Source organism: Gossypium hirsutum, chromosome D12 (assembly GCF_007990345.1).
Source record: "Gossypium hirsutum isolate 1008001.06 chromosome D12, Gossypium_hirsutum_v2.1, whole genome shotgun sequence".
NCBI lineage: Eukaryota > Viridiplantae > Streptophyta > Magnoliopsida > Malvales > Malvaceae > Gossypium > Gossypium hirsutum.
Window position 1 is genome coordinate 38,152,111 of NC_053448.1, and position 23,534 is coordinate 38,175,644.

Consider the following 23,534-nt stretch of genomic DNA (forward strand, 5'->3'; position numbering starts at 1 on the left):
ATCATCATAAAATTTAAGATGTAGTATTTATATTTTAATTTGACATATTTTGAGCACTATTTTTATAATACCATTTGTTTTGATAAAATATTAATGTGATTTTTTATTAAAAAAATATTTTTTAGCTAAGGATATAAATAAGACACTATTCCTCGTAAGTCATAAGGTATTCAAGTTCAATCAATAAAAAAATTCAAATTTGGTATGGTAATTATTGATCTGGGCTTAAGCTCGAGTAGGGGCGAAGAGAGGGAAAGCAAGGGCCCTAGCCTCCTAATATGAAAAATTGTTGCCTTACTCCTCACAAAGTTTATAAAATCTTAAGTTGATATATGGTAAAATTGTAGTTTACCTTTAAAATGTAAGAATTTTAATTTGGTCCTGAAAACCATAAAGATATAAGTCAATAAAATGGTAAAATTGTATTTTAGCTCTGTTAAAACTATAAAACTTAATCCTGGCCCCTTAAACAAAATTTGGTTTTGCCCCAAAGCTCGAGCACCTTGAGCTATTAATCAAGCTAATTTGAACATCATGATATTTGATTCGAACGGCTCATGAGCCTAATTAAACTTTTCATTTTAATAATTATTATGAATCATTATTATATAGAAATAGATTAATCGAGCTTGAATTCGGTCTTAAGTACAAAAATTGATGCTAAAGTAGAATAACTAAATTTTAAATTTGATGATAGTAAAGAGACAAAAAAAACAAAATTTGACTAAGGATAAAGAGAATACTTGGTTTAGTTTGGTTTGTACACATGATTGCCATCATAATTTTCAAAGCACGTGGCACCAGCGACTGGGGAAGGTTTTGCAGCAGTTTTTTTTTCCTGTCCCAATTAGTCAACGGTCAAAAAAACAAGAAAACCACTATTTAAGCCGAATTTAATAATATTAATAACAAGAGAAAGAAAAACTCCTAAAAACAAAACATCTAACTGCGGTTAAAAAAGAAGCCAATAGGGGCCCACTGACATAAGTCATGATTGATTCTATAACCATCTGTCTCTTTCTCTCTTGTTAATCTCTGTTTGTATATATAGTCCTATCCCCTCAGAGTTTTGCTGAACCAAAAGCAAGTCTCTTGGTTGCTAGATCTCAAGCTATTTTCTTTCTTTCTTCTTCTTTTTTTTCTCGGAATCCAAACAGAAAAAAGTTGAGAAATTTGGTTGTAAGAAGAAGAAATGGGTGATAAAGATGATGGTTTGGGGTTGAGTTTGAGCTTGGGTTGTGGTCAGAATCAGCCTTCTTCTAAATTAAATTTCATGTTTTTAGCTTCAAACCCCTTGCAAAATGTTCAGCAGAACAAAACTTGGAACCGACTGTGTCTGTCTTCTGGTATGTTCTTTGTCCCCTCTATATTATTATTATTATTATTATTATTATTATTATAAAAACTGGTTAAATATAGAAGAATACATTGTATTTTAGGTTCAGATCTGTTTCGAGTCGCAAAGATCACTTGCGTTTGGTGCGTGAATTGTATACATAAAAGAAAAATTAGAATTTTTTATGAGGTTAAAGTGTAATTTTATGTTGTATTAACTAATGATTTCATCACTTCTGAAAGGACTAAATAAAAATCTTTACATTTTTGGGAAGGCAGTGCAACTTACCGTATAGTAATTTTTAAGTCCATTATTTATCAGAGGACTAAAACATAAATTTTCCATTTAAATGGAGCCAAAGAGCCTGCCACTAACGTTAAAAACTCATGCATTTATGTTACTAGTAACTTGTTCTATATGCAACACACAGTATCGATTTTCATGAAGGTTCCTAGGGAGTAGCTTGGCGCCGTTTCTTATATTAAAAAAATATGGTGAAATTGTATGTTTTTTTTGGTTCCTTCAAAAATGTATATGACTCAATTTTAACGTTAATGAAGTGAGTGTTGTGATTTCACAATATGCATGCAGATGGACACATGGATACAGGATCATTTCTTCGAGGAATCGATGTGAACCGAGCACCGGCAGCAACAGTCGATTGCGAGGAAGAAGGTGGGGGAGTGTCGTCGCCCAACAGCACTATTTCCACCATAAGTGGGAAGAAAAACGAGAGAGATCATGTCGCTGATGAAACCGAGGCCGAGAGAGATTCTTGCTCTCGTGCCAGCGATGACGAAGATGGCGGTGGCAATGCTGGTGGCGGGGATGCCTCGAGGAAGAAGCTTAGGCTTTCAAAGGAACAATCCATGGTGCTGGAAGAAACTTTCAAGGAGCATAGTACTCTGAATCCGGTTAGTGGCAAATTCAGTTAGTTTATTTTTTGTCTTTTAAGGATTGCAAAAGGTCATCCAACATTAAAAAATTATTTAAGTAATCAATTTTATCTTTTTTATCAGCTGTTACCTATCGTAAAAATAAAATAATAAAAAAACCTAAAAATCCAAAGTAGTTGGGCTATAAAAAAGACAAAATTGAATGGTTACTTGGTTTGTTTTTTTTTGGATGACCAAAATGAAAAGAAAAAAAAATTGTTGGGATGTTGGGATTATAATTGGTTGTCTTGTGTGACATTGCAGAAACAAAAGTTGGCATTGGCTAAGCAATTGAATCTCAAGCCCAGGCAAGTGGAGGTTTGGTTTCAAAACAGAAGGGCAAGGTTAGTAAAGTAACTGCCCTTTTCTTTTCTTTTAGGGTGTAATAAAAGAACAATTAAGCATTTATTTTTATTACAAGTTTTAAACACCCTCATTAATGTCTTGATATGGGCTAAGATTTGTCACTTTCAACTAAAGAAGATTTTCAAGAGATTCTGTGGGTGTTTTTCAATGAACAATAATAAAAAACCCTATTGGGGGGGGGGGTATTAAAGTTGTTGTACGCCGAGCCAAAGTAGCTGTTGCGTCAAATCTTTAGATTTTGTGTAGGGTGATTGGGTTTGGAGCAAGATTTGTTCATTCAAGTTGTGGATTTGCTCATTAAAGATAGGTTGATTTAAAAAAGAAGAAGATAAAATTGAATATTTGAGTAATAATTAAAAAATAAATTTACTAAATATAGTTTACCCTAAATGAGAAGGAAGGGGTTTTTACTTTTTATGGGATATAGAAAGCTTTGGACCGATAAAATCCGAATATGATCCCACACTGCATATGGACATTAATATGTTTGGTGCAGGACAAAGTTGAAGCAGACGGAAGTCGACTGCGAGTATCTAAAAAGGTGTTGCGAGAATCTAACGGAGGAGAACCGGAGGTTGCATAAGGAAGTACAAGAACTTAGAGCACTGAAACTATCCCCACAGCTTTACATGCACATGAAACCTCCTACGACACTCACCATGTGCCCGTCTTGTGAACGTGTGGCTGCCCCTGGTTCTTCTGCTGTGAAGCGTTGCCAAACGAGCCCTGACCGTCAACAGCCAGTGCCTGTTAACCCTTGGGCTGCAATGCCGATTACTCATCAACCTTTCAATGCCCCTGCATCTAGATCATAATATCTCAAATGGCAGAATATTTTTGGGTAGGATATAAACAAATGGGTGACTGGTTAGGAAACTAATTTTTCTTAAAAGCCTTTGTACCCTTTTTGGACAAGACAAAGGTATTAAGGGAGGGCCCGTGACAGAATTTTCTATCTATATAATAGGAAGCTGGGAGTTTAGATAATATCTATATATTTATTTATATAAAATATAACAGAAGAATCTGAATCCCTTTCGTTTATATTATTGTGATCTGTTGGGGGCAAATTGAGAAAGTAGAAAGGGGCATTCATATATCTAAAGATTCTAATGAAGGAATAACAACTATATGGGAAAGATAGACTTCGTTTCACTCTTTATAGCTTATTGGTCACTTTATCCATGTGAATGGTTGTCCAGTTAACTTTGATCAGATTCCTACTGCGCTCTTTACAGCTAGGACTTAAGGTTTTGGCTATTTCTTACCATGGTTTTTTTTCTTGCCATTGCATCCCTTGATCAATTTCTAGGAAATTGATGAAGTAAAAATACCATGGAGAATTTTATATTGGGAGTTAAATTATATTTTGCTATCTATTCAAAAAATGTACAAATCAATTTTTGTACATTAAATTAAAAATCAAATTGATCCCATAAATCAACATAAGGTATACATGATATATCATATGTTACTGTCTAATTATTTTATTAATCACATCAATTTTTAACAATACAAATAGATAAAACTTTTAATAAAAATGATCAATTTGTTCTTTAATTTAACATATGCTTCTATGACATTTTTACCGAAAAGGATGCCATCAATGTCAAACATCAGTTAACCATATATTTTTCAAACCTAGGGCATTAACGTGTTATGACTTCAAATTGTAAACCACACAATATTGTCACCTTTAAGCCCCAAAAGTAAAAGAGAGTTAACAGAAATTTGGCAGAAGCTTTTCAATAGGCAAAATAGCAGAAACCTGTGACAAATGGTTGGCACTTAATGATGATTTTCAAGTTCCTACAGAGACAAAGTTTAAAAGCATTCAATGTGCTAATAACTGCATTAGCAAGTCTTCAATAATGCACTCAGTTTCAACAATGAGCAACTACTTCTCTTTTATCATTATTGGTCCCTACGAAACAACAGTTTCCACTCTATATCTCATCTCTACTCCCTCAGCTCAACTACACCTACTCAAAGTTCAGATTTATTGAGTTCTAAATAAGTTTTTGGTTGATTGTCAAGCTATTTTTAGACATCAAGCAATCCATAGGCAAGAAACCAAAAAATATAACCAAAGAAACAAAATAAGAAAGGTAAAAGTACCACAAAAACCATTGTACTAGGAGTTGGATTGCATTTTACCAGTAGAAATGGATGGAACTTTAATAGAAATTGCCAATTTGCTCCTTGATCTAACGTATATGAACTAATTTGCCCATTTTTTAGATAAAAGGGGCAAAATACAATTTGACTTCTAGTACAAAAGCCTTCATGGTACTTTTACCAATAAGAAACAGAAAATATGCTCATGTCTAGTAAATTTAACAATTACAGCTATCTATACTTTTTGAAGTCTTTTGTTTCATATTCGATCTCTCTTGTCATGCAAATTTCATAGCAACCCATAGGTAACAAGATTCTCAAATTAAGATAAAGAGGGAGGGAAAGGGAGAGGGACTGGAAGGTGGTGATAAGATTCTATACCTAAACACCTCCTATTACCCCAAGTAGAAAAGCCAGATAGGAGACTATATAACCCATGTGATCGCAACTCTGATCTGGAAATACGAATCATGAAAGAAAAGCTGTAACATAAAAGCTTCTAAAGCACTTCAATGATTTAAGAACAACAACACTTGAAAACATTTTCCAAAGTGAAGGGCTGATTAGAGTCAAACTGTATTCACAGTGTCTGCAAGGGAACGAAGTATGCAGCCCAAACCAGCTCTCTCCGTCAGCTTCTCATGGATCCTAAGGCACTGATCACATGTGGGGCGATCTCCGGTCGACAATCCTCTATACAAGTACCTGGAAATAACACAATAATCCTTGCTTGTTATTATTTTGCAGTATCAAATACACAAATACTGAGAACGTGTACTTGTCAAGAAAGCAATTGTTTACTTTTACCAGAGCTATAACATTTCACTAGGCAATATTCAGTAGCGGAACTTAAAAACCGTAATCAAGATAAAGTTTTGTAAGTGTCATCAGCTGAATGAACTTCTAGACCTTTACCAATATGCAATATTGAATATGATTAGTAATAAGGCTGTAGTTGTAGTAAAGATAATATGTTTTTTTAGAAAATTTGACTCGGTCCAAATTAATTGGATCGACCGTTGTAGTAATAAGGCTGCTGATTTACTTTGTAATTTAGCTATTAAGAAAAAGTGTAATTTGTATTTCAATATGGATTATCCTGTGGAAATCCATAATATTGTCATTAATGATGCAATAAAATGAGGTTGACCTTAGGGTCGTTTTTTTTATCAAAAAAAAAAATGATTAGTTCTTAATAATCCAATATTTACAATATCAACTATCTCCTATGGTCCTCTAAAGGTAACTATTGATCAGGAACTCAAAAAGTATTCTGCAGAATTCAAATCTGATTTTCTTTTTCAACCTCAGGTTCCTACCATTCTAGCCAATTTAAGATATCCTGTCACCAATACTCCGAGTTCGGAACAAAGACCAAACTCTTACAGAAAGAAGACCTTAAATCCAATAAACTGTTATATCTGTAATAAACCAAGACCAAGTAACATTGTTCCCTATCAAACTTCTTATCAGAACAATTACAGTAAAAATGTTAAAAACCATAACACCAGCACCAACTATGAAAATTCAGCTCTAAAGGGTATGAAATTGGACTCATATTATCAGCAATAAGAATGACAATAACATAAAGCTACAAACATGAAATATAAAATAATCTATTAGGAAGAGATCATTATAATATGCATAATTGAGAATAAAACTAGCTCGCCCTATTTAAATTTTCTAATTTTGAGATACAATACAATCAAAACAAGGAATACCAAAAAAAAAAAAAAAACCCTCACTTCATAAGAATATCATAGTACTCAGGATCCAAAGAAGAGAACATTCCTTCGACATCTTTTATAGCCATTAGCGCTCTATGCACAACTATCCAATTCGCTGACTGCAAATCCCCAAATCCAAAATTAAAAAGAAAAGAAGAAGAAGAAATGCTTAATGCTTTATATAATTGAATAAAAAGAAATTGAACATTTTTTTCGGGTCCAAAACCTTGCATCGCTCGTCACGTATCATATGAGAAGATCCCTCGAGCGCAGTTTTAAGAGCTTCAACGGGCTTATTCCTGACATAGGAAGAAATTAATTTCAATTAATTAAGGGTTCTTTTCAAAAGAGATTTTAATTGGATTAAAAAAACTTACTGTTTAAGTAAGCTCTCGATCTTCCTGGATTTGTGCTCGATTCTTGTTATTATGGCTTCCGCATTATCAGCTTCCACGAATTTCTCAGCTCCTGCCATCATCGCTAATTCACTAGCTCCTCGGATCCAAAATCAGAGTTCTAGGAAAAAAGCCTTTTTGCCCTCCTAAACAGCGCCGTTTTAGACTTTCTACCCGAAAGTAAATGGTTAAACTCCACTGTTAGTCAACCAACAATTACTAAATTTATTTTTTGGTCATCTAATTATAAAAAATTATAAAATGATCATCAAACTATTCGATTTTTTTAATCACCTGCTTGTGGGAAGATGATGTATCTAGGGGTGAGCATTCGATTGAATCTGTAACACCCCTTACCCGTATCCAACACCGGAATAGGGTACGAGGCATTACCAAAACACATACACTTGTAAACGTATTTAACCGAGTTATAAAATTTCATCTAAATTAAAACTTTCAAAATAATTAACATGCTTCTATAACTTTTCACAATATATCCTCAAAATATTATAATCATAATAATTAGGGCCTACGAGACCTGATACATACTCATGCAATTCAATGTTTCATTTCCATTTCATTCAATTCGCAACTTCTCATGCTCACAAATTAAATCAATTCACTATTTCCATTTAATTCACGTACAATTCGATGACATTAAGTTCAACACTAATACGTATTTACCATTTAACTCAACGTTTATCGATTATACCATTCAATAACACATTTATGAAATTCTCAATTTTGCAATGAAAATATCACTCTAGCTTAAATAACAACATCATCCTGGTATAAATACACTACCACTTATCCATTTACTTTAATTCATTTGGGCCCATTTGTCACTTACCATCCTTAATCAAATTAGGGAACGGTTACGGAAAATTGAGTACTTCACTTTGACTTTGCCATAGTATAACTATGGTCTTACGTATGATCACTTATCACTTGTCCCTGATCAGATAAGTGTAGCTAAGGCTACCACTTATCACTTTGTCACTAGATCAGATAAGTGTAGCTAAAGCTACCACTTATCACTTTATCTTTTGATCAGAAGTACTCAAATCCGGTGTTCCACTTAATTTGATCATTTGTTCGATTTTCGCATTTTTATTTTACTCTCATTTCAACACTAAATACATTTCATCATACATTATATAATTCATGAAATTAACATTTAACCATTAAATTTCAGCCATATGAACTTACTATTTCATTATCTTTCCACACTTGTTTCTGTGCACATCACACAAGATATAAGCATATCATTCAACCATAGTTGCAAACTAGTGTATTTAAACATAACCCTTTTTGCAACTAACCACACGATAAATCATTTCAATGCATAACTTATAAATTTAACGAGGCATAATCTAGCCACTACTTGGCCAAAGCCTAAGCATATACACCAAATATGTTAGCCAAATACACATATAGCATAAGCATTATAAGCATGGATGAGCACAACATTTATTCATGTATCAGGCTTACCAACATGTGTTAATTCATAAACCATTCATGACATTATTTCATGCCAAATCATATACCGAAAATACCATACACACATACTATGAAACTTTATTTTCACACATGAGCTTAAACCATGACCAATAATGCACAAATATAAGCATCATTTCTATTTCATCGTTTATCAATTATAATCAAGCATATGACCAATTATACACAAATCATTCATATATTTCCCAATTTTCCTCCTCCTCCTCTCCATTCCACATCCTTAATGTGTATAACACACTTAAACAACATTAGCTATAATTTCACTATTCACTCACATGTATATTCAAACCTGTTTATCCGAGTCAGAGTCATTAAATTATTTTTATCTGGAGCTACAAAGCTCAAAATTAAGATCCGTTAATTTTCCCTGAAACTAGACTCACATACCTTCTTACCATAAAATTTTCAGAATTTTTTGTTTAGCCAAATAGTACAGTTTATTCTTTAAAGTTTCCCCTGTTTCGCTGTCTGACAGTTTCGACCACTCTTCACTAAAAATGAATTATCTAATTTTACAGAATTTGGATGATGTTTACGTTTATTTACTTTGAAAATAGACTCATTAAGTATTCTAAGCATATAAATTATAACTCATAATTTTTTTTTCAATTTTTTATGATTTTCCAAAGTCAGAACAGGGGAACCCCAAATCATTCTGACATTGTCTCACAAAATTTATTATATCTCATGATTTACAATTCTATTGCTTACACCGTTTCTTCTATGAGAAACTAGACTCAATAAGATTTAATTTAATATTTTATTCACCCTCTAATTCAATTCCCACAATTTTTGGTGATTTTTCAAAGTTATACTACTGCTGCTGTCCAAAACTGCTCTAGTGCAAAATGTTGATTTCCATTTTGCCCCAAATTTCACAGTTTATACAATTCGGTCCTTTCTCAATTAACCCCTCAATTAATCTAATTTTCTCAATTAATACTTTACCTAGACATTATAAGTTGTTTCACAACTATTGAAATTCAAAATTTTCACATATAACTCTATCTTCAAACTCTTTTACTATTAGGTCCCAAACATTCACTTTCTATTCAATTCTTTCAATAAAATCAGCATATGAATAGTTTAAAGCTCTAATTCCATGCTAAATCATCATATAATTCCAGCACATATTCATAGAAACTTTCAACTTCTTTCATAGAATCAAAAACTAATGAATTCAACAAGTGGGCCTAGTTGTAAAAGTCACAAAAACACCAAAATTTCAAGAAATAATCAAGAATTGAACTTACTTGCAGTAAAAATAGGAAGAACCAGCTTAAGGAAACCCTTATATGGTGTTTTTGCTGATGAGCATGCAGAAAAATAAAGAGAAATCTAGATAATTCCACTTTGGTCCTAACTTTATTAAGTAAATTTTGCAATATTCCAATTTTGCCATTAATTCTCCTTACTTAGTTGTTGATTTCATGCCTTTGCCGTCCAGCACAAATAGACCTTGGGTCTATTTGCCTTTAAAGCCCTCTTCCTTTTATCATTTAAGCTATTTAATCATTTTCCATAATTTTTCATTTGTTACAATTTAGTCCTTTTTGTTCAATTAATTATCGGAACTTTAAAATTTCTTAACGAAACTTTAATACTAACTTTTTAACACTCCATAAATATTTATAAAAATATTTATGGCTCGATTTAAAATCTCCGAGGTCTCGATACCCTATTTTTTTATTCTAATTATTTTAATATTTATTTCTAGTGCACTATTCACTATTTCAAAAATTTTCCTAACTTCACATTTAACTTATACTCACTAAATTAATAATATTTTCTACTCATTTTTCGAATTTAGTGATCTCGAATCACCGTTCCGACACCTCTGAAAATTCAGGCCATTACATTTTTTTTCCTCGTCGGATTTGTCGTCCAAAAACCACTGTTCCATCTAGACCCAAAATCGGGCTGTTACAGAATCGAATGGAATGAAAAATTTTCAGTTAATCGAATTGATGAATCCTAGTTTATCATCTTAACTTGATTTGAAAATTTCTCAAATCGAGTCGAGTGAGATGAAATTCAAATCGAATATATTTTTTCAAGTTAAATTTAAAAAATAACTTTGGATCCTTATAGCCACTGTCACTCATCGTAATCAAATTTTCCCACTGTAATTAAATTTGTTATTAACTTTCATCTCCTTATAATTTATTTATTAATCTTTAATTTACAGAATAGCTTATTTGTTTGCTTAGTTACTTCAATTATCTTCTAATTCTTCTCACATCGTATTTTGAAATTAAAACAATCTATTAAAGGTAAAAAAATATCTTTTTAATAAAAGTTATTTTAAAGACAAAGTGGCAAATTGATACTGACAGAAAATTTTAACACGAATATTTTATGTCATCATCAATAATTCAATTTTAACAAAAATTGATAAAGGTTCAACATTATTAAATAGTTTAATAATATAAATAATAAAAAATGTGAAATTTAATTCAATAATATAAATAGTAAGCATAAATTCAAAAAAAGATTGAGGGTTTGGGAAAATAAAAATTTTGAGAAAAAAGTAAAAGGAATATATTTTTGGGGGTTTGGAGAGAAATAAAAGTTTTGGGAAAAGTAAAAGGAAAAAAGTTTTTAGAGTTTAGAAGGAAGTAAATTTATTTGGGAAAAGTAAAAGTGTTCGGGGGTTGGATGAAGAGGAGTAGAATGATTTGATATTTAGCTTATTCGAATTATTTAAGTTATTTGAATTCGAAAATTCAACTCGATTCGAACTCAAAATTTGAAAAAAATTGAGTTAATTAAAAATTCAATTTTTTTCGAGCCAAATTAAATTTTGGTCACCCCTAAATGTGGTAACTTTTAAAATTGACATAATAGTAACTTTAACATTTATACATTATATTAACTTAGTTTTGATTCTAAAAAGTTTAACCTCAATCAAATTCAACTTGATTGATAACTAGAACTATTCAATCTCAAACTTGGCTAAATAATTATCAAATTAAATTCAAATATTTTTTAAATGGAATTTAAATAATTTGTGAGTACCCGTGTTTTATTAACCTCTATTTAGATAGTTTATTTTAATATTTATTATGAAAAAAAAATTTAACAATGTTTTATTGTTTTTATTGAGCTGGATTGGAATTGATACTAGATTAAATAGATTATATTATTTATAGGAAATTAAATCTAGTAAATTTTATAAATTTTTTAAAAAATAAACTATAAATAATAAAAACAATCATATCTTAATTTTATAAATAAAAATTATAATAATATAACCAAAATTCAGAAATATTAAAAAAGAAACTTCATCCATTTATATGTTTTTTTTAAAATCTCAAAATAGTTTCAAAAATCAAACATCCTTTGTATCACCTTATTGTTAATTAACCAAAACTAATAATAGAATTACTACAAACAAATCCAACTTAACACGCAAAATTACACACAAAACGGCAACTTTAGACACTGTTTAAGCACCATAAGCATCGTCTTTGCCGTTGTTTCAAAAAGCGCAAATACATACACAAAATACGATGGTGAGGAGAAGAAGGAAGACGATATTGACGGTCGCCTTTTTCTTTAACGACTGCTTCAAATTATCTGCCACACCCGCCTTGCATGATTTGCAATTAAAACACAACACTTTGGGATCGTTTTCCCATGTTTTGCAATCGGGATTGTCGAAAACTCCGCTCTCCTTCGTCCAGTTCGTCAGACCTCTATACGTAAAAGCGCACTCGTCCGGTAGTTTACAGCACCGGGACTGCAATGAATCATTTAATCACGAATTATTTTTGAACAAAGCATGATTGTTTTGAAATTTATAATATGTTGGAACAAATTGCATGCAAGAGACGAATCCAAAAATGAAAATTTTTGTAATTTATTACCTTCAAAAATGATGGAAATATGGGTGTGTGCGTTTAGGATTATTTAGAGTTCATATGGCCGAGGGAATGCATAATCTTTTATCCGTTTTTTAGTTTCAACCCCAATTTAAAAGGTAGATTTAAAATTTTCTCTAAGTCTCTCTAGATAAAAATGTTAGAATTTGGACTCGGTTTGGTTCGGTCATATTCAAATTTTGTATATTATTTTTTATATAAAAATAATTTAAATGAATATCAAATATCAAATACATTATAAACATTAAAATAAATATTTTCTAACAAATTAAAAATAAATTTTAAAAAAATCTTTGTACTTAAATAACACCAAGATAAGTACAACTTAACGAACAAATGTCTCTAAAATAATAACAAAATTAATAATAAAACAAGAGTTATACAATATCTAAACAATAACAACAATATAATAACAATATAATGACAAAATAACAATAAAACAATTGCAAAACAACAACAGTTTTTTTTTACAAATTCGGGACAGGCCGAGTCCAGATAAAAAAAGCTTACTCGAGGCCTGACCCATTTAGAGAACAGACCTTATTTTTTTGTCCAAACCTATTTTCTGGACATATAATTTTACTCAAACATTCTCACTTTTTTTTATCAAATCTAATTCTATTCTATAAATATATATAAATATAAGTTAATATATGATAAAATTATATTTTGACCCCTTAAAAATAAAATATTCTACTTAATTCCTTCAAAAATGATCAAATTATAAATCAATAAATGATAAAATTATATTTTGATCTCTAAAATAAATTATAATTTAATTTCGGCTACCTAATAAAAGTTAGATTTGCTCTTGTGTAAGGTGGACTTAAATTCAAAATAAATCTAAGAGAAAATCATATATGATAATTTTAATTTAGATACGACCTCGAATGAGAACGAAATGAAATGACCTTTTACCCATTTGACCCTGACTTTTATATGTATGCATCCAAAACACGTCTCAAATTTTTAAATAATACTTTATAATATACTATTTTTACAAAATTAAATAAACACAGTATACAAGTAATAGATTATAATAAAATATATAAAAAGTATTTTAAAATAGATTATTTTGAGGGGAAATTAACGAAAATATATGTTATAAATTATTATAAAATTATAGTTTTTTTTTTATAAAATTATAGTTATAAAGCTCATATAAGGGGGTTTTAATAAATATATAGAGATAAATGTTACAAATTACATTTAAATTCGATTTTAATTCCTGATTAAAAAAACATGATTCGGTTCATCCAAAATCCGGTTTTAAAAAAACCGGGGTGCATTTGACTTTTTTTTCATCATCCTGAATTTTAAGAAAAGAGCAAATAATTTAATCAGTTGATTTGATTTTAATTGAGAAAATTGATTAAATTGAACTGAGTGAATCAAAGTTGCTTCGATGATTATAAAATATAAAAATAATATAATATAAATCACTTTCTTCACCATGTTGAATGGAATTAAGAGATAAAACCAAAGCGATGGAGAAAAGGTAAGAATCATATGAAATGGTAATTATAGGATACCTGAATAGGATTCAATCGCTCTTTGAAAAACATTTGGATGATGTCATTGTGATACTTGTTTTCATAACTGCTGCAAATCTTGGAATCAACAATACATGATTTGATATCATTCCAATTCTGGGTTTCATTGATTGCCTTTTGAATTACAATAGAATATTTTTCAAGCTTATATTCTTTGTGTCCTTTTCCGGGGAGACTTTCAGCGGTCCCTTTCCTACTCACAGCATATGAAAAACCGGAAAATCCAAGGCCGAGGAGGATTAAAATCAGTATAACAGCGAGGTAGATCCAGAGTAGCCATCTTAAGTTCCGAAGCCAGCCAGAGAGACCATCATGATCGCGACCCCGATGCCGATCCGGGATTTATCGGAAGATAAGCCGCATTCCGTTACGCCGCTCTTGGTTACCAAAACGCCCAGTATGATGATCGGGATGGAGAATAGGAATGTTAAGAAGTTGATGAATCCAAGTAGAGTGTTACTGAAGTGGCAGGACATGGTTTGGGACTTGTTTGGATTGAAGGGAAGTTGGAGACCGACGTGGGGGGTTTTTAGATATGGCGGGAGTTTTGAATTTAAATTGAAACTGACGTAAATTGGAAATTCGCAGTTAATGAAACGCGTGTAAAACAGAGCTCTGGTACGCGCGTATCAAATAATAATTAATATTTATTTCTTGACATTATTATTCATTACACTAATTACTTTAGAGTAGGGTAAATATACTAATTTGGTACTTATGTTTGGTTTCAATGTTTAATTTAGTACTTAAGTTTTTTTTGTCTCAATTTGGTACTTGAGTTTAGCTTCAATGTTCAATTTGGTACTTGAATTTTTTCATTTTGATGCTTGAGGTTTCTTTATCCTAAATTTGTACTTGAATTTGGCTTCAACGTTCAAATTGGTATCTAAGTTTTTTTTTTGTCCTAACTCTTTTTTTTTATTGGAGCAAACATATGGCATCAAACATTAATTGTGCCACATGATGTCATTTGGTCTAGGTGTCAAATTGAACCGTGACGTCAAACACGGATACCAAATTGGGGAAAAAAACTTAGATGCCAGATAATACATTAATCTTTGTATACAATGAAGTGGAAAAAAACTGTACAAACAGGTTTACCATGCTTCCATGTAAGGGTAAAATTAGGAATTACGTGAAAGAGGTCGAAATAAAATTTAAAAAAAAAAGGATAGCTAAAGCTAAAATTGTGTATTAAAAATGGTTTAAATTGAATTCTTAACTTTTGAGAGCACCAAAATGATAAATTTTCAATTTTAAAAAAGTTAAAAAATTCAAATTAAACTATTTATATTAGAGAGGCACTAAAAAATTAATTATACTATTCAACCAAAAAACCGAGGTCTCTACTTGTTCCCTAACTATGCCCTTGCTTACATGATAGCATTCTAAATCTATTCGCGGGGCTTTTTTTTTTATTTCGCTCATGGCGTATAGAATAATTATCATATTTTTATTATCATTTTTAGTGGTATGTAACAATTCGATTAGGTTGTTAATGATGCTTTGACAGAGTTATTAAAGTTTGGATTTTGAATATTTAATATTTCAAGTTCGAGTTTTATCATTGTAAATTATGTATAAATATTTTTTATATCTATTTCAACTTAAGTTCTATCATATGTAACTTTTCTTTTAAGTTATTCTAATTTCGCTCTAAATATGTTACGATTAGTAATCTGATTATGCTTTATAATACATTACAATTATTAATCTGATTATGTTTAAATATCTATTGTTTGTATTTAGAACTTAAAAAACAATTCAATTAAATTGAATAAACTTCTTCAAAATAATTCCAAAGACAATAAACTTTATTAATTTCTTCTTTTACTCCTTTTCAAAATCTTATTTATTTTGGGAAATCAAAGATTTACTTACATATATATATATATACCATTTTGATATTTAAATTTGGTTTTTTAATTTTTAATTTCAATTTGGTACTTGAGTTTGATTTCAATATTCAGTTTGGTTCCTTGGTCAAACAATATCATGTAACCTAATAAATATTTAACATATGCGCTTTGGTAAAAACAAAAACCCAAGTACCAAACTCGAGTACTTAATTAGGACTAAAAAAACGTAAAAATATCATATTGAAAAAACCCAAGTACCAAATTAACATAAAAAAAGGCTCAAGTATCAAATTGAACATTGAAATCAAATTTAAGTACTAAATAGTATATTAACCCAAATTACTTTTTTCATCTTTCACATATATTAAACAAATTATATACATTTGATTATCTTATTCTAGCTTTTTATTTGATTAAGATATGTTGTTTATCTCTATATTTTGATAAAATTTGATATTTAATCTCTATACTTGAAAAATTAAAAATTAAGTTATCCTATTTTTTCATTTAAAAATATTAGTCTAGTCATTAAAATTTTGACAGAAAGTATTAACAACGATAATGATTAGACAAAGTTTTTACATTGAAAAAAGTAGGAGGATTGAATTTTGAACTTTTAAAATATAGAGACCATATCTCAAATACTATACAACTACAGGGACAAACATAATATTTTAACCTTTTTATTTTTTACATTTAACTTATATAAGAAAACATTAATTAGAAAAGATACTAATAATCTTCTTCCTCCTTAATGAAATTCCATATATAATACAGAGCCAAATCATTAAATTATATTTCTGGTTTTTGCTTCGTCAGTGTTAATCCTTACATCTTAACTCATATTTTCATTACAATTTTCCCCATTATCACTTTGTCTCTCTCTCTCTCTCTCTCTCTCTCTATCTATCTATGCTTGTTTATGGTTTTCAAGAATCATAGTGTGTGGCGCAAGGTGGCAATGAAAGACAATGGATTTGTGGACTGGACAAGCTTGCCTGATGATGCTATGATTCAGTTGTTTTCGTTATTGAATTACCATGACAGGGCAAACTTGTCTGCAACATGTAAGGCATGGAGAATTGTGGGTGCTTCTAAGTGTTTATGGACTTCATTAGATCTTCGTGGTTATAAATTTAACATTACAATGGCTGTTTCCCTTTCTCCTAGATGTGTTAACCTTCAACAGGTTCGGTTCCGTGGGGCAGAATCTGCTGATGCAATAAATCATCTTAATGCTATGAATTTGCGTGACATAAGCGGCGATTCCATAACCGACGATACTCTAACCATGCTCGTTTCTCGACATAAGGATTTACGATGTATTCAGGTCGGACCGGACGACAAGGTCACCAGTGGTTCTATAAAAGCAATAGCATTTTACTGTCCGAAACTGAAACAACTTCGGTTGTCTGGTATAAAGGATGTTCTCGCCGATTCAATCAATGCATTGGCTAATTATTGTCCCAATTTGGTTGACATTGGGTTCATTGATTGCTTAAATGTTGATGGGGTAGCATTAGGACATGTTTTATCTGTTCGGTTCCTATCTGTTGCAGGGACGTCTAATATGAAATGGGATGTTGTTTCACATGTTTGGTGCAAGCTGCCTGAATTGATCGGATTGGATGTTTCGAGAACTGAAATCAGTTCCGCCGCTGTTTCGATGTTGTTATCGTCATCCCGGAGTTTAAAGGTTTTATGGGTTTTGAATTGTCCTGTTCTCGAACAAGACATTACCGTTAACACCGTTAAAACCGAAGGCAAATTGTTGCTTGGCCTATTTTCGGATATAAGGAATGTGTTTTCGGATTGGGGGTGTTCCAACGAGATCATGACATGGCTCAAATGGATACTATCTCACACTCTTTTACGTATCGCTAAGAGTAGTCCGCAAAATCTTGATTACTTCTGGCTCAAGCAAGGTGTAGCATTGTTCCTCAGCTTATTACAGTGCTCACAAGAGGATGTTCAAGAAATGGCAGCCTCCGGACTTGCTACTTGTATTTTCGCCAATGAGGGAAATGCCATTATAGATCCTGGAAAAGCCGAAGCCGTTGTGAAAAATGGTGGGGTTCCTCTTCTTCTTGATCTAGCAAAATCATGGCAGGAAGGGATTCAATCTGCTGCTACAAAGGCTATATCGAATTTATCTGCCGATCCGAATGCTGCAAAAACTGTTTCTGATGAGGGAGGGATCGGTATCTTTATAGAGTTGGCTCGGTCTAAGAACAGGCAGGTCTCTGAGGCGGCAACCGGCGGGCTATGGAACCTTTCCGTTGGGGAAGAGCACAAGGCTGCAATTACTGAAGCTGGTGGAATCAGAACTTTAGTTGACATTATATCGGAATGGTCCTCAGACGCAGATGGAGTCCTTGTATGTTGTCTACGTACACGATGTATTATGTTTTCGTGTACTATGTTGGATCATTGTTTGGTTTGTGTATGTTACAGGAATGTTCCGCTGGTGCCTTAGCAAATTTAGCAGCTAATAAGAAATATAGCACGGAAATCGCCATTGCAGGTGGCGTACAGTCGCTGGCAACGCTCATCAATAACTGCAAGTTCCGCGGTGTACAAGAACAGGTACCATCACTTTCACAATTAAGAGGGAACCTTGTACAATTAATGACTGATTTCGTGTCTAAATATGCTAGGCTACTCGCGGCTTAGTGAATTTGGCTGCTCACAGTGTTAGAAATGGTCCTAATGCTCGAGAAGCTGGTGCTCTCGAAGCGCTAATTCAACTTACATGTTCTCCCCATGAAGGTGTTAGGTAAAACAAAATCATTTTTTTGATGCTCTGCCTGAAAAGTAGCTACTGGTGCATTGTGATATTTGCTGATTGAAACAGGCAAGTAGCTGCTGGTGCATTGTGGCATTTGTCATTGACCAACGTAAACCGAGAAGCCATTGCAGCAGCCGGTGGTGTCGAGGCATTGGTATGATATTTTATCTTCTTTAGCCCCTAAGGTTTTTAGAAGCAAGCACATCGTAAAGATACTGTCTTTTTTTCTTCTTTTGCTTTTATGTAGGTTACTCTTGCCCAATCTTCTTTAAATGCTAGTCAATGTCTTCAAGGGATGGTGGCTGGAGCTCTTTGGGGATTGTCAATGTCGAAAGCTAACTCGTAATAAGATCTATTTTTTTGTTACGTTTATGTAAATATATTGATGCCATGGAACACTAACAGGCTTCTCGTATTTGGGTCTTTTGTAGCATTGCTATCGGACGAGAAGGAGGTATTCCGCCCTTGATCGTGTTTGCACACTCAGATTCTCATGTATGCATTCCTTGCAGCTAATTGCATAATCTATTTTAGACCAAAAGTGGCATCTTCAATTATGCTTTTTGTTTTCAGGATGTTCATGAAGTTGCTGCAGGGGCTCTTTGGAACCTTGCTTTCGATCATAGTAATGTTTTTCAGATAGTCGAAGAAGGTGGGATCCCTGTACTTGCTCGTCTTTGTTCTTGATCTGAATCGAGGAAGGCTAGTTTCATGGCTGCTTTGGCCCTAGCATACATCTGCTATGGGAGGTAAATATCTTGTGTGTGTTCTATAGGAATAACAGCCCGAACTGGCTTGATGATAATTTGTTTCCTATGATAATTTTAGCGGAAACAACGAGCTTGCACCAACGGGGACATCATCGGAAAACACTTCAAAGAGTGTGAGCTTAGATGAGGCGAGAACAACAGCTTTGAAGCATATTGAAGCTTTTATTCTTACGTTCTCCGATCCACAAGCATTTGCAGCTGCTGTTGTTTCATCATCTCGGGCAGCATTAGATCAAGCAATCGAAAGAGCTTATATTCTAGAAACCGGGCTTCTGAGATGCAGGTTTCTTTACCTTTCACCCTGATTCTTTCGTGTCGTGTCTGCGTGTGACTCTTAGTTGATCTCTCTGCAATAACATAACTTTTATGTTGATTAGTGAGGCTGAAATCGGAAGATTTATCGCCATGCTACAAAGTTCCTCTTCAATACTCAAGGCATTTGCTGCATTTTCTCTACTCCAGGTAATTTATGCCTATGGATCGATGAAGTATCCTGTTTGCAAAATTCTTTTATCTGAGCTTACACCGATAATTGTATTCCGTAATTGCAGTTCACTGATCCTCAGGGTCGAAATGCTGTTTACCATGCTAGCTTGATGCTAGATGCTGGAGCGGTAAAGGTTTTGCGTGCCGCAGCTGCATCAGCCAACGAACCCGTCGAGGTTAAAATCTTTGCTAAAATTGTACTTAGGAACCTCGAGTACCATCAGCAAGAAACCCTCTATCTGGTTTAGGAACCCAATTAAGATTAGCTGAGGCTTTCATCGACTATACAGATCTTTTCAAGTCACTAATGTTAGTATTTTCGAGAACATGTTTATTGTCTCGCATTTGGTTGTTTAAAGTCTGGTTTTAGGTTTCAAATATAAACATTGAGATGCTCGTTCGGACCAATTAGTTCCGCAAATAAATAAGTGAAGATGTTAAGGTCGGTTTCAATGGAGTGCCGAAGCATCAAAGTACGGATTTGTACGAAAGTCATTATTATCATAATCATAAAATGATAAGAACGTCAAAATCTTTCACATATATGGTAATAATAGTGGCTTAAAACCAATAATAACGTGGATTGTACCCCAAGAAAGTTACAGTTTTAGTACACAATATGCAGCAAAGGTTGATCTTCGCTCAGACCAATTAAGTCTTTAAAAAAGTGCCCGACTTTTGAAATCCATTGATACGATGAAGCTTCTGTCGGTGTCTGCCTTGTTGATGCAAGTGTTTGGTCCTCCAAATATGGTACCATGTACTTCTTCATGTCGCTTGTCGAGATTTGTAGGTGATTACCCGAGACATTTACGAATTTAACTTTTCCAGCTTCATCCAAAGTTTTCAAACCGATCCAATCTTCCTTATAGAGCTTGGTCTGCAGAAAAGCAAACAAATCCGGACAATACCGAAACAAAAGGTTTTAGTTTTAATTTGCTTATATAACAGTTACGTATATGTTTACCTCTTGTACAGGCAATACAGGTTCGAAAGCCCCGTCTGGAAAATAACCGAACCAGGCTGTTTCTTTTGGTATCAAAACCGTATCGTCCTCAAACTGGTCCAAACTTGGAAGAGATTAACGTGATGACATTGTTCAAAAGTCGTAGAGCCAAGTGGATATTTCAACTTACCATTATAAGCACCAGATTCTGTAAACTTGCAAGCCGTTCCTTGTAAGTAGAATTTCTCATACCATTGATTTCATTGTTGAGTTCCGGGAGGAATCTACATCCTTTAAGATAGTCCGACATGTCCTGGTGAACGGAAAAAGAACATCAAATCTGGAGAGTCAGAGAAGCGTAGCTGTACTTGTCTAAATTTAAAGGGTCAAAGGTTACTCACTGTTGGAATTTTAAGATAACCACTGGGAGCCAAGTGTTCCTGTAATTATCGATGGCATGAATTCTAGACGGTATTAAATTTTTGTTTAGATATAGAAACAAAATACAAAAAATATGCTGAAGGGTATAAAAGAACCTTATACCTGGAGATAGTCACTATAGATTCCGAACTTGATTAAGCTATCAAGCAGTATGCATATCACAGCAGACTGCCAAAAGAAGGGCACATCAGACCGGATTTCGTTAATAGTCTAAAACAATTAAAACCAGAATACGGGCACTTACTCCGCAAAATGGAATTGATGCAGTACCAGCATGGGGTCCTCCCAATGATATGAAATTCTTGACCTGACATAAAATTAAGTTCAATTTCGGTTTTAAGACAAAATATATGGAAACAGTGTAACAAGAGAAAAACACAGGAGAAGTAAAAGCATGCAAAAAAAGCCGAGTTGAAAGGATTCGATTTCCAACTGCCAATTCAAGCAGAATTAATTGGCTAAACAAAATATTAAATGAAAGGTAAAAGGACCATGGAGGCCCCTATACTAAGAGTTAAATGCAATCCAACTCTTAGTACAAAGGCCTCTATGGTACTTTTACCTAAATGAAATGCAGTATAAATGTTTTTGTGAATAAGCTCTTACAGGGGGTCCTCCATCACAAAATTCAATAACCCCTCGACCAATCAAGTTACCCTGAGTAAAAGTTTGCGAGTATGTTAGTGAACGTTTGTGAGCACGTGCACGCATAGAACAAGTTTAAAATTATAGAAATAAGCAAGCTTCAACTCATATTAGTCACCTGAGAGAGTCCAACTATGTTGTAACCGTTGCTAAGTTCGCTCATTTTTTTCACCTGCAAGTTCGAAAGAAGTTCCATTCAGAAACAAATTAAAACTTCAAGTATAGTACAGCATAGTGATACATGTTACCAAATGGTTTTACGACCTTCTCACAAACAATCGATGTCTGCAAGAAAAACGTAAGATAGGTCAGAGTTATACGACTACTATAGGACTGCAAGTGATGAGAAATTTCGAACTCAATTTAATATGTCACCTGTTCTGAAAGGGGCATTGTCCATGAATCCCAGGATCCATCTCCAATTTCACTATTACAAAGGAAAAGTATGTCAGATCCGGGGGATAACACGACCATAAGAACAAATTTACAAACACAAACAAACACGTATGAAGAAGGTGCTACACGCATACTGAAAAGTTCAAGCATCAATAACTAAAATAGCTGCATAAGTTTGCTAAAATAGGTGAGGAGTCCAAGAATATGCTCGAGCAAATTTCATTTCTTGTTCTTGATGCAACTAGCTAATGCAAGCTTTTAGTACCAAAATAAAAGAAAAATGGGAAGAAAATCATACACACAGTAGCCTTGAGATTTAGACCAGTCGCTTAAAACCTCGGTAAACTCGGAGATTCCTCGGTTACTGCATTTATCACCAATGCCTGCCATAAAAACGTATTAGTAGTGAATAACATAGTAAGAAAAAAATCCAATAAAATCGAGTTCATTATATATCTTAAAGGAACATTTTTACAGATTAAAATCCATGAAATTTGTTCAAGAAGCCTGTACTAGAAGTAGAATCAGAACCAGACTACTACATAGCCTGAAAATTTTAATACTACATTGCATATTTAAGATAAATTTTAGCTCACAAATACACCATGAGACTCTATTTGGCAAAAGCATCATAGAGACCACTGTATTAAGAGTGAGATCACATTTTACCCCTTTACTCAAAAAATGCACAAATTAATCCATATATCTTAGATTCAAGACCAAATTAGTCATTTCCATCAAAAATTTCATCTATAATTTTTAAGAGAAAAATCAATTTGCTTTTTAATCTAAACGTACATGAGCAATTTTTTTACCGACTCTATTTTGTTTATCACCATGTTCTGCAATTACTAATGGAGCTTCATAGCATATGACAGGTTTCAATGATCCCACCAAGCAAACAGTCATTGCAGTTCACTGGTTTCTCCAAAAACATAGTTCCAAATTCCATGGAAATTAAAAATTGACCCAACATAACAAGTCAAAGTGAGAAACTTTGATTAATTCAAACCCAACAGGCAATTAATATTACAAAGACAAGAACATTACCGTGCAATACGATGAAGGGAATAGCGTGTCTAGTTGGGATAAGAATCAATGTAATGAAGAAGATGAATAATAAAGTAGTTGACTGCAAACGAGAGGCCATTGCTGGTGAAATTAGAAATAAAGTTGCTTACTTTAGAGTAGCATCGGGTTTTTGCAAATAACCCAACAAAGATCTGCTTCTGGGGGTTTGAGATTTTGAGGTTCAAAGTGGAAGGATAAGAACAAAATTATAAAAGGATGAAATTTTGAAACAAAAATGGCTATAAAAAGCTATAAGGGAAAAAAAAAAAAACTAATTTTGACAGACCCAAGACAAATGAG

General features: G+C 32.8%; 3 protein-coding genes and 1 pseudogene across 3 annotated transcripts; 2 read left to right on the top strand and 2 right to left on the bottom strand.

Annotated features, from left to right (window-relative positions):
- The first annotated feature begins 1,064 nt into the window (after window positions 1-1,064).
- LOC107945556 (homeobox-leucine zipper protein HAT3) lies at window positions 1,065-3,792 on the top strand. The gene is made up of 4 exons (XM_016879609.2): window positions 1,065-1,346; window positions 1,928-2,250; window positions 2,536-2,615; window positions 3,134-3,792. Exons 1-4 carry the CDS (start codon window positions 1,193-1,195, stop codon window positions 3,450-3,452), a joined length of 876 nt encoding a protein of 291 aa, XP_016735098.1. The 5' UTR covers window positions 1,065-1,192; the 3' UTR covers window positions 3,453-3,792.
- A 1,176-nt stretch (window positions 3,793-4,968) lies between these two features.
- LOC107945557 (actin-related protein 2/3 complex subunit 5A) lies at window positions 4,969-7,040 on the bottom strand. Its single transcript, XM_041106631.1, has 4 exons — window positions 6,860-7,040; window positions 6,709-6,781; window positions 6,501-6,601; window positions 4,969-5,460 (listed from the first exon to the last, which is right to left on the bottom strand). The coding sequence occupies exons 1-4, from the start codon at window positions 6,958-6,960 to the stop codon at window positions 5,325-5,327; spliced, it is 411 nt and encodes a 136-aa protein (XP_040962565.1). The 5' UTR covers window positions 6,961-7,040; the 3' UTR covers window positions 4,969-5,324.
- A 9,612-nt stretch (window positions 7,041-16,652) lies between these two features.
- Window positions 16,653-19,983, top strand: LOC107942103 (protein ARABIDILLO 1-like; annotated as a pseudogene).
- Window positions 19,984-20,215: 232 nt separating this feature from the next.
- LOC107945558 (palmitoyl-protein thioesterase 1) lies at window positions 20,216-23,534 on the bottom strand. The gene is made up of 12 exons (XM_016879611.2): window positions 23,214-23,534; window positions 22,462-22,546; window positions 22,143-22,194; window positions 22,032-22,052; window positions 21,886-21,939; window positions 21,729-21,779; window positions 21,367-21,429; window positions 21,225-21,290; window positions 21,083-21,121; window positions 20,872-20,994; window positions 20,703-20,795; window positions 20,216-20,615 (listed from the first exon to the last, which is right to left on the bottom strand). Exons 1-12 carry the CDS (start codon window positions 23,311-23,313, stop codon window positions 20,343-20,345), a joined length of 1,020 nt encoding a protein of 339 aa, XP_016735100.2. The 5' UTR covers window positions 23,314-23,534; the 3' UTR covers window positions 20,216-20,342.

Coding starts and splice junctions, on each gene's coding strand:
- LOC107945556 (XM_016879609.2), top strand. CDS start 1,193: ATGGGTGATAAAGATGATGGTTTGGGGTTGAGTTTGAGCTTGGGTTGT. Junction 2,251..2,535: donor AGCATAGTACTCTGAATCCG/GTTAGTGGCAAA, acceptor GTGACATTGCAG/AAACAAAAGTTGGCATTGGC. Junction 2,616..3,133: donor TTTCAAAACAGAAGGGCAAG/GTTAGTAAAGTA, acceptor TGTTTGGTGCAG/GACAAAGTTGAAGCAGACGG.
- LOC107945557 (XM_041106631.1), bottom strand. CDS start 6,960: ATGATGGCAGGAGCTGAGAAATTCGTGGAAGCTGATAATGCGGAAGCC. Junction 6,782..6,859: donor ATCGAGAGCTTACTTAAACA/GTAAGTTTTTTT, acceptor TTCCTATGTCAG/GAATAAGCCCGTTGAAGCTC. Junction 5,461..6,500: donor TACTATGATATTCTTATGAA/GTGAGGGTTTTT, acceptor TGTTATTTCCAG/GTACTTGTATAGAGGATTGT.
- LOC107945558 (XM_016879611.2), bottom strand. CDS start 23,313: ATGGCCTCTCGTTTGCAGTCAACTACTTTATTATTCATCTTCTTCATT. Junction 21,780..21,885: donor ACATAGTTGGACTCTCTCAG/GTGACTAATATG, acceptor ACTTTTACTCAG/GGTAACTTGATTGGTCGAGG. Junction 20,796..20,871: donor AGAATCTGGTGCTTATAATG/GTAAGTTGAAAT, acceptor AGTTTGGACCAG/TTTGAGGACGATACGGTTTT.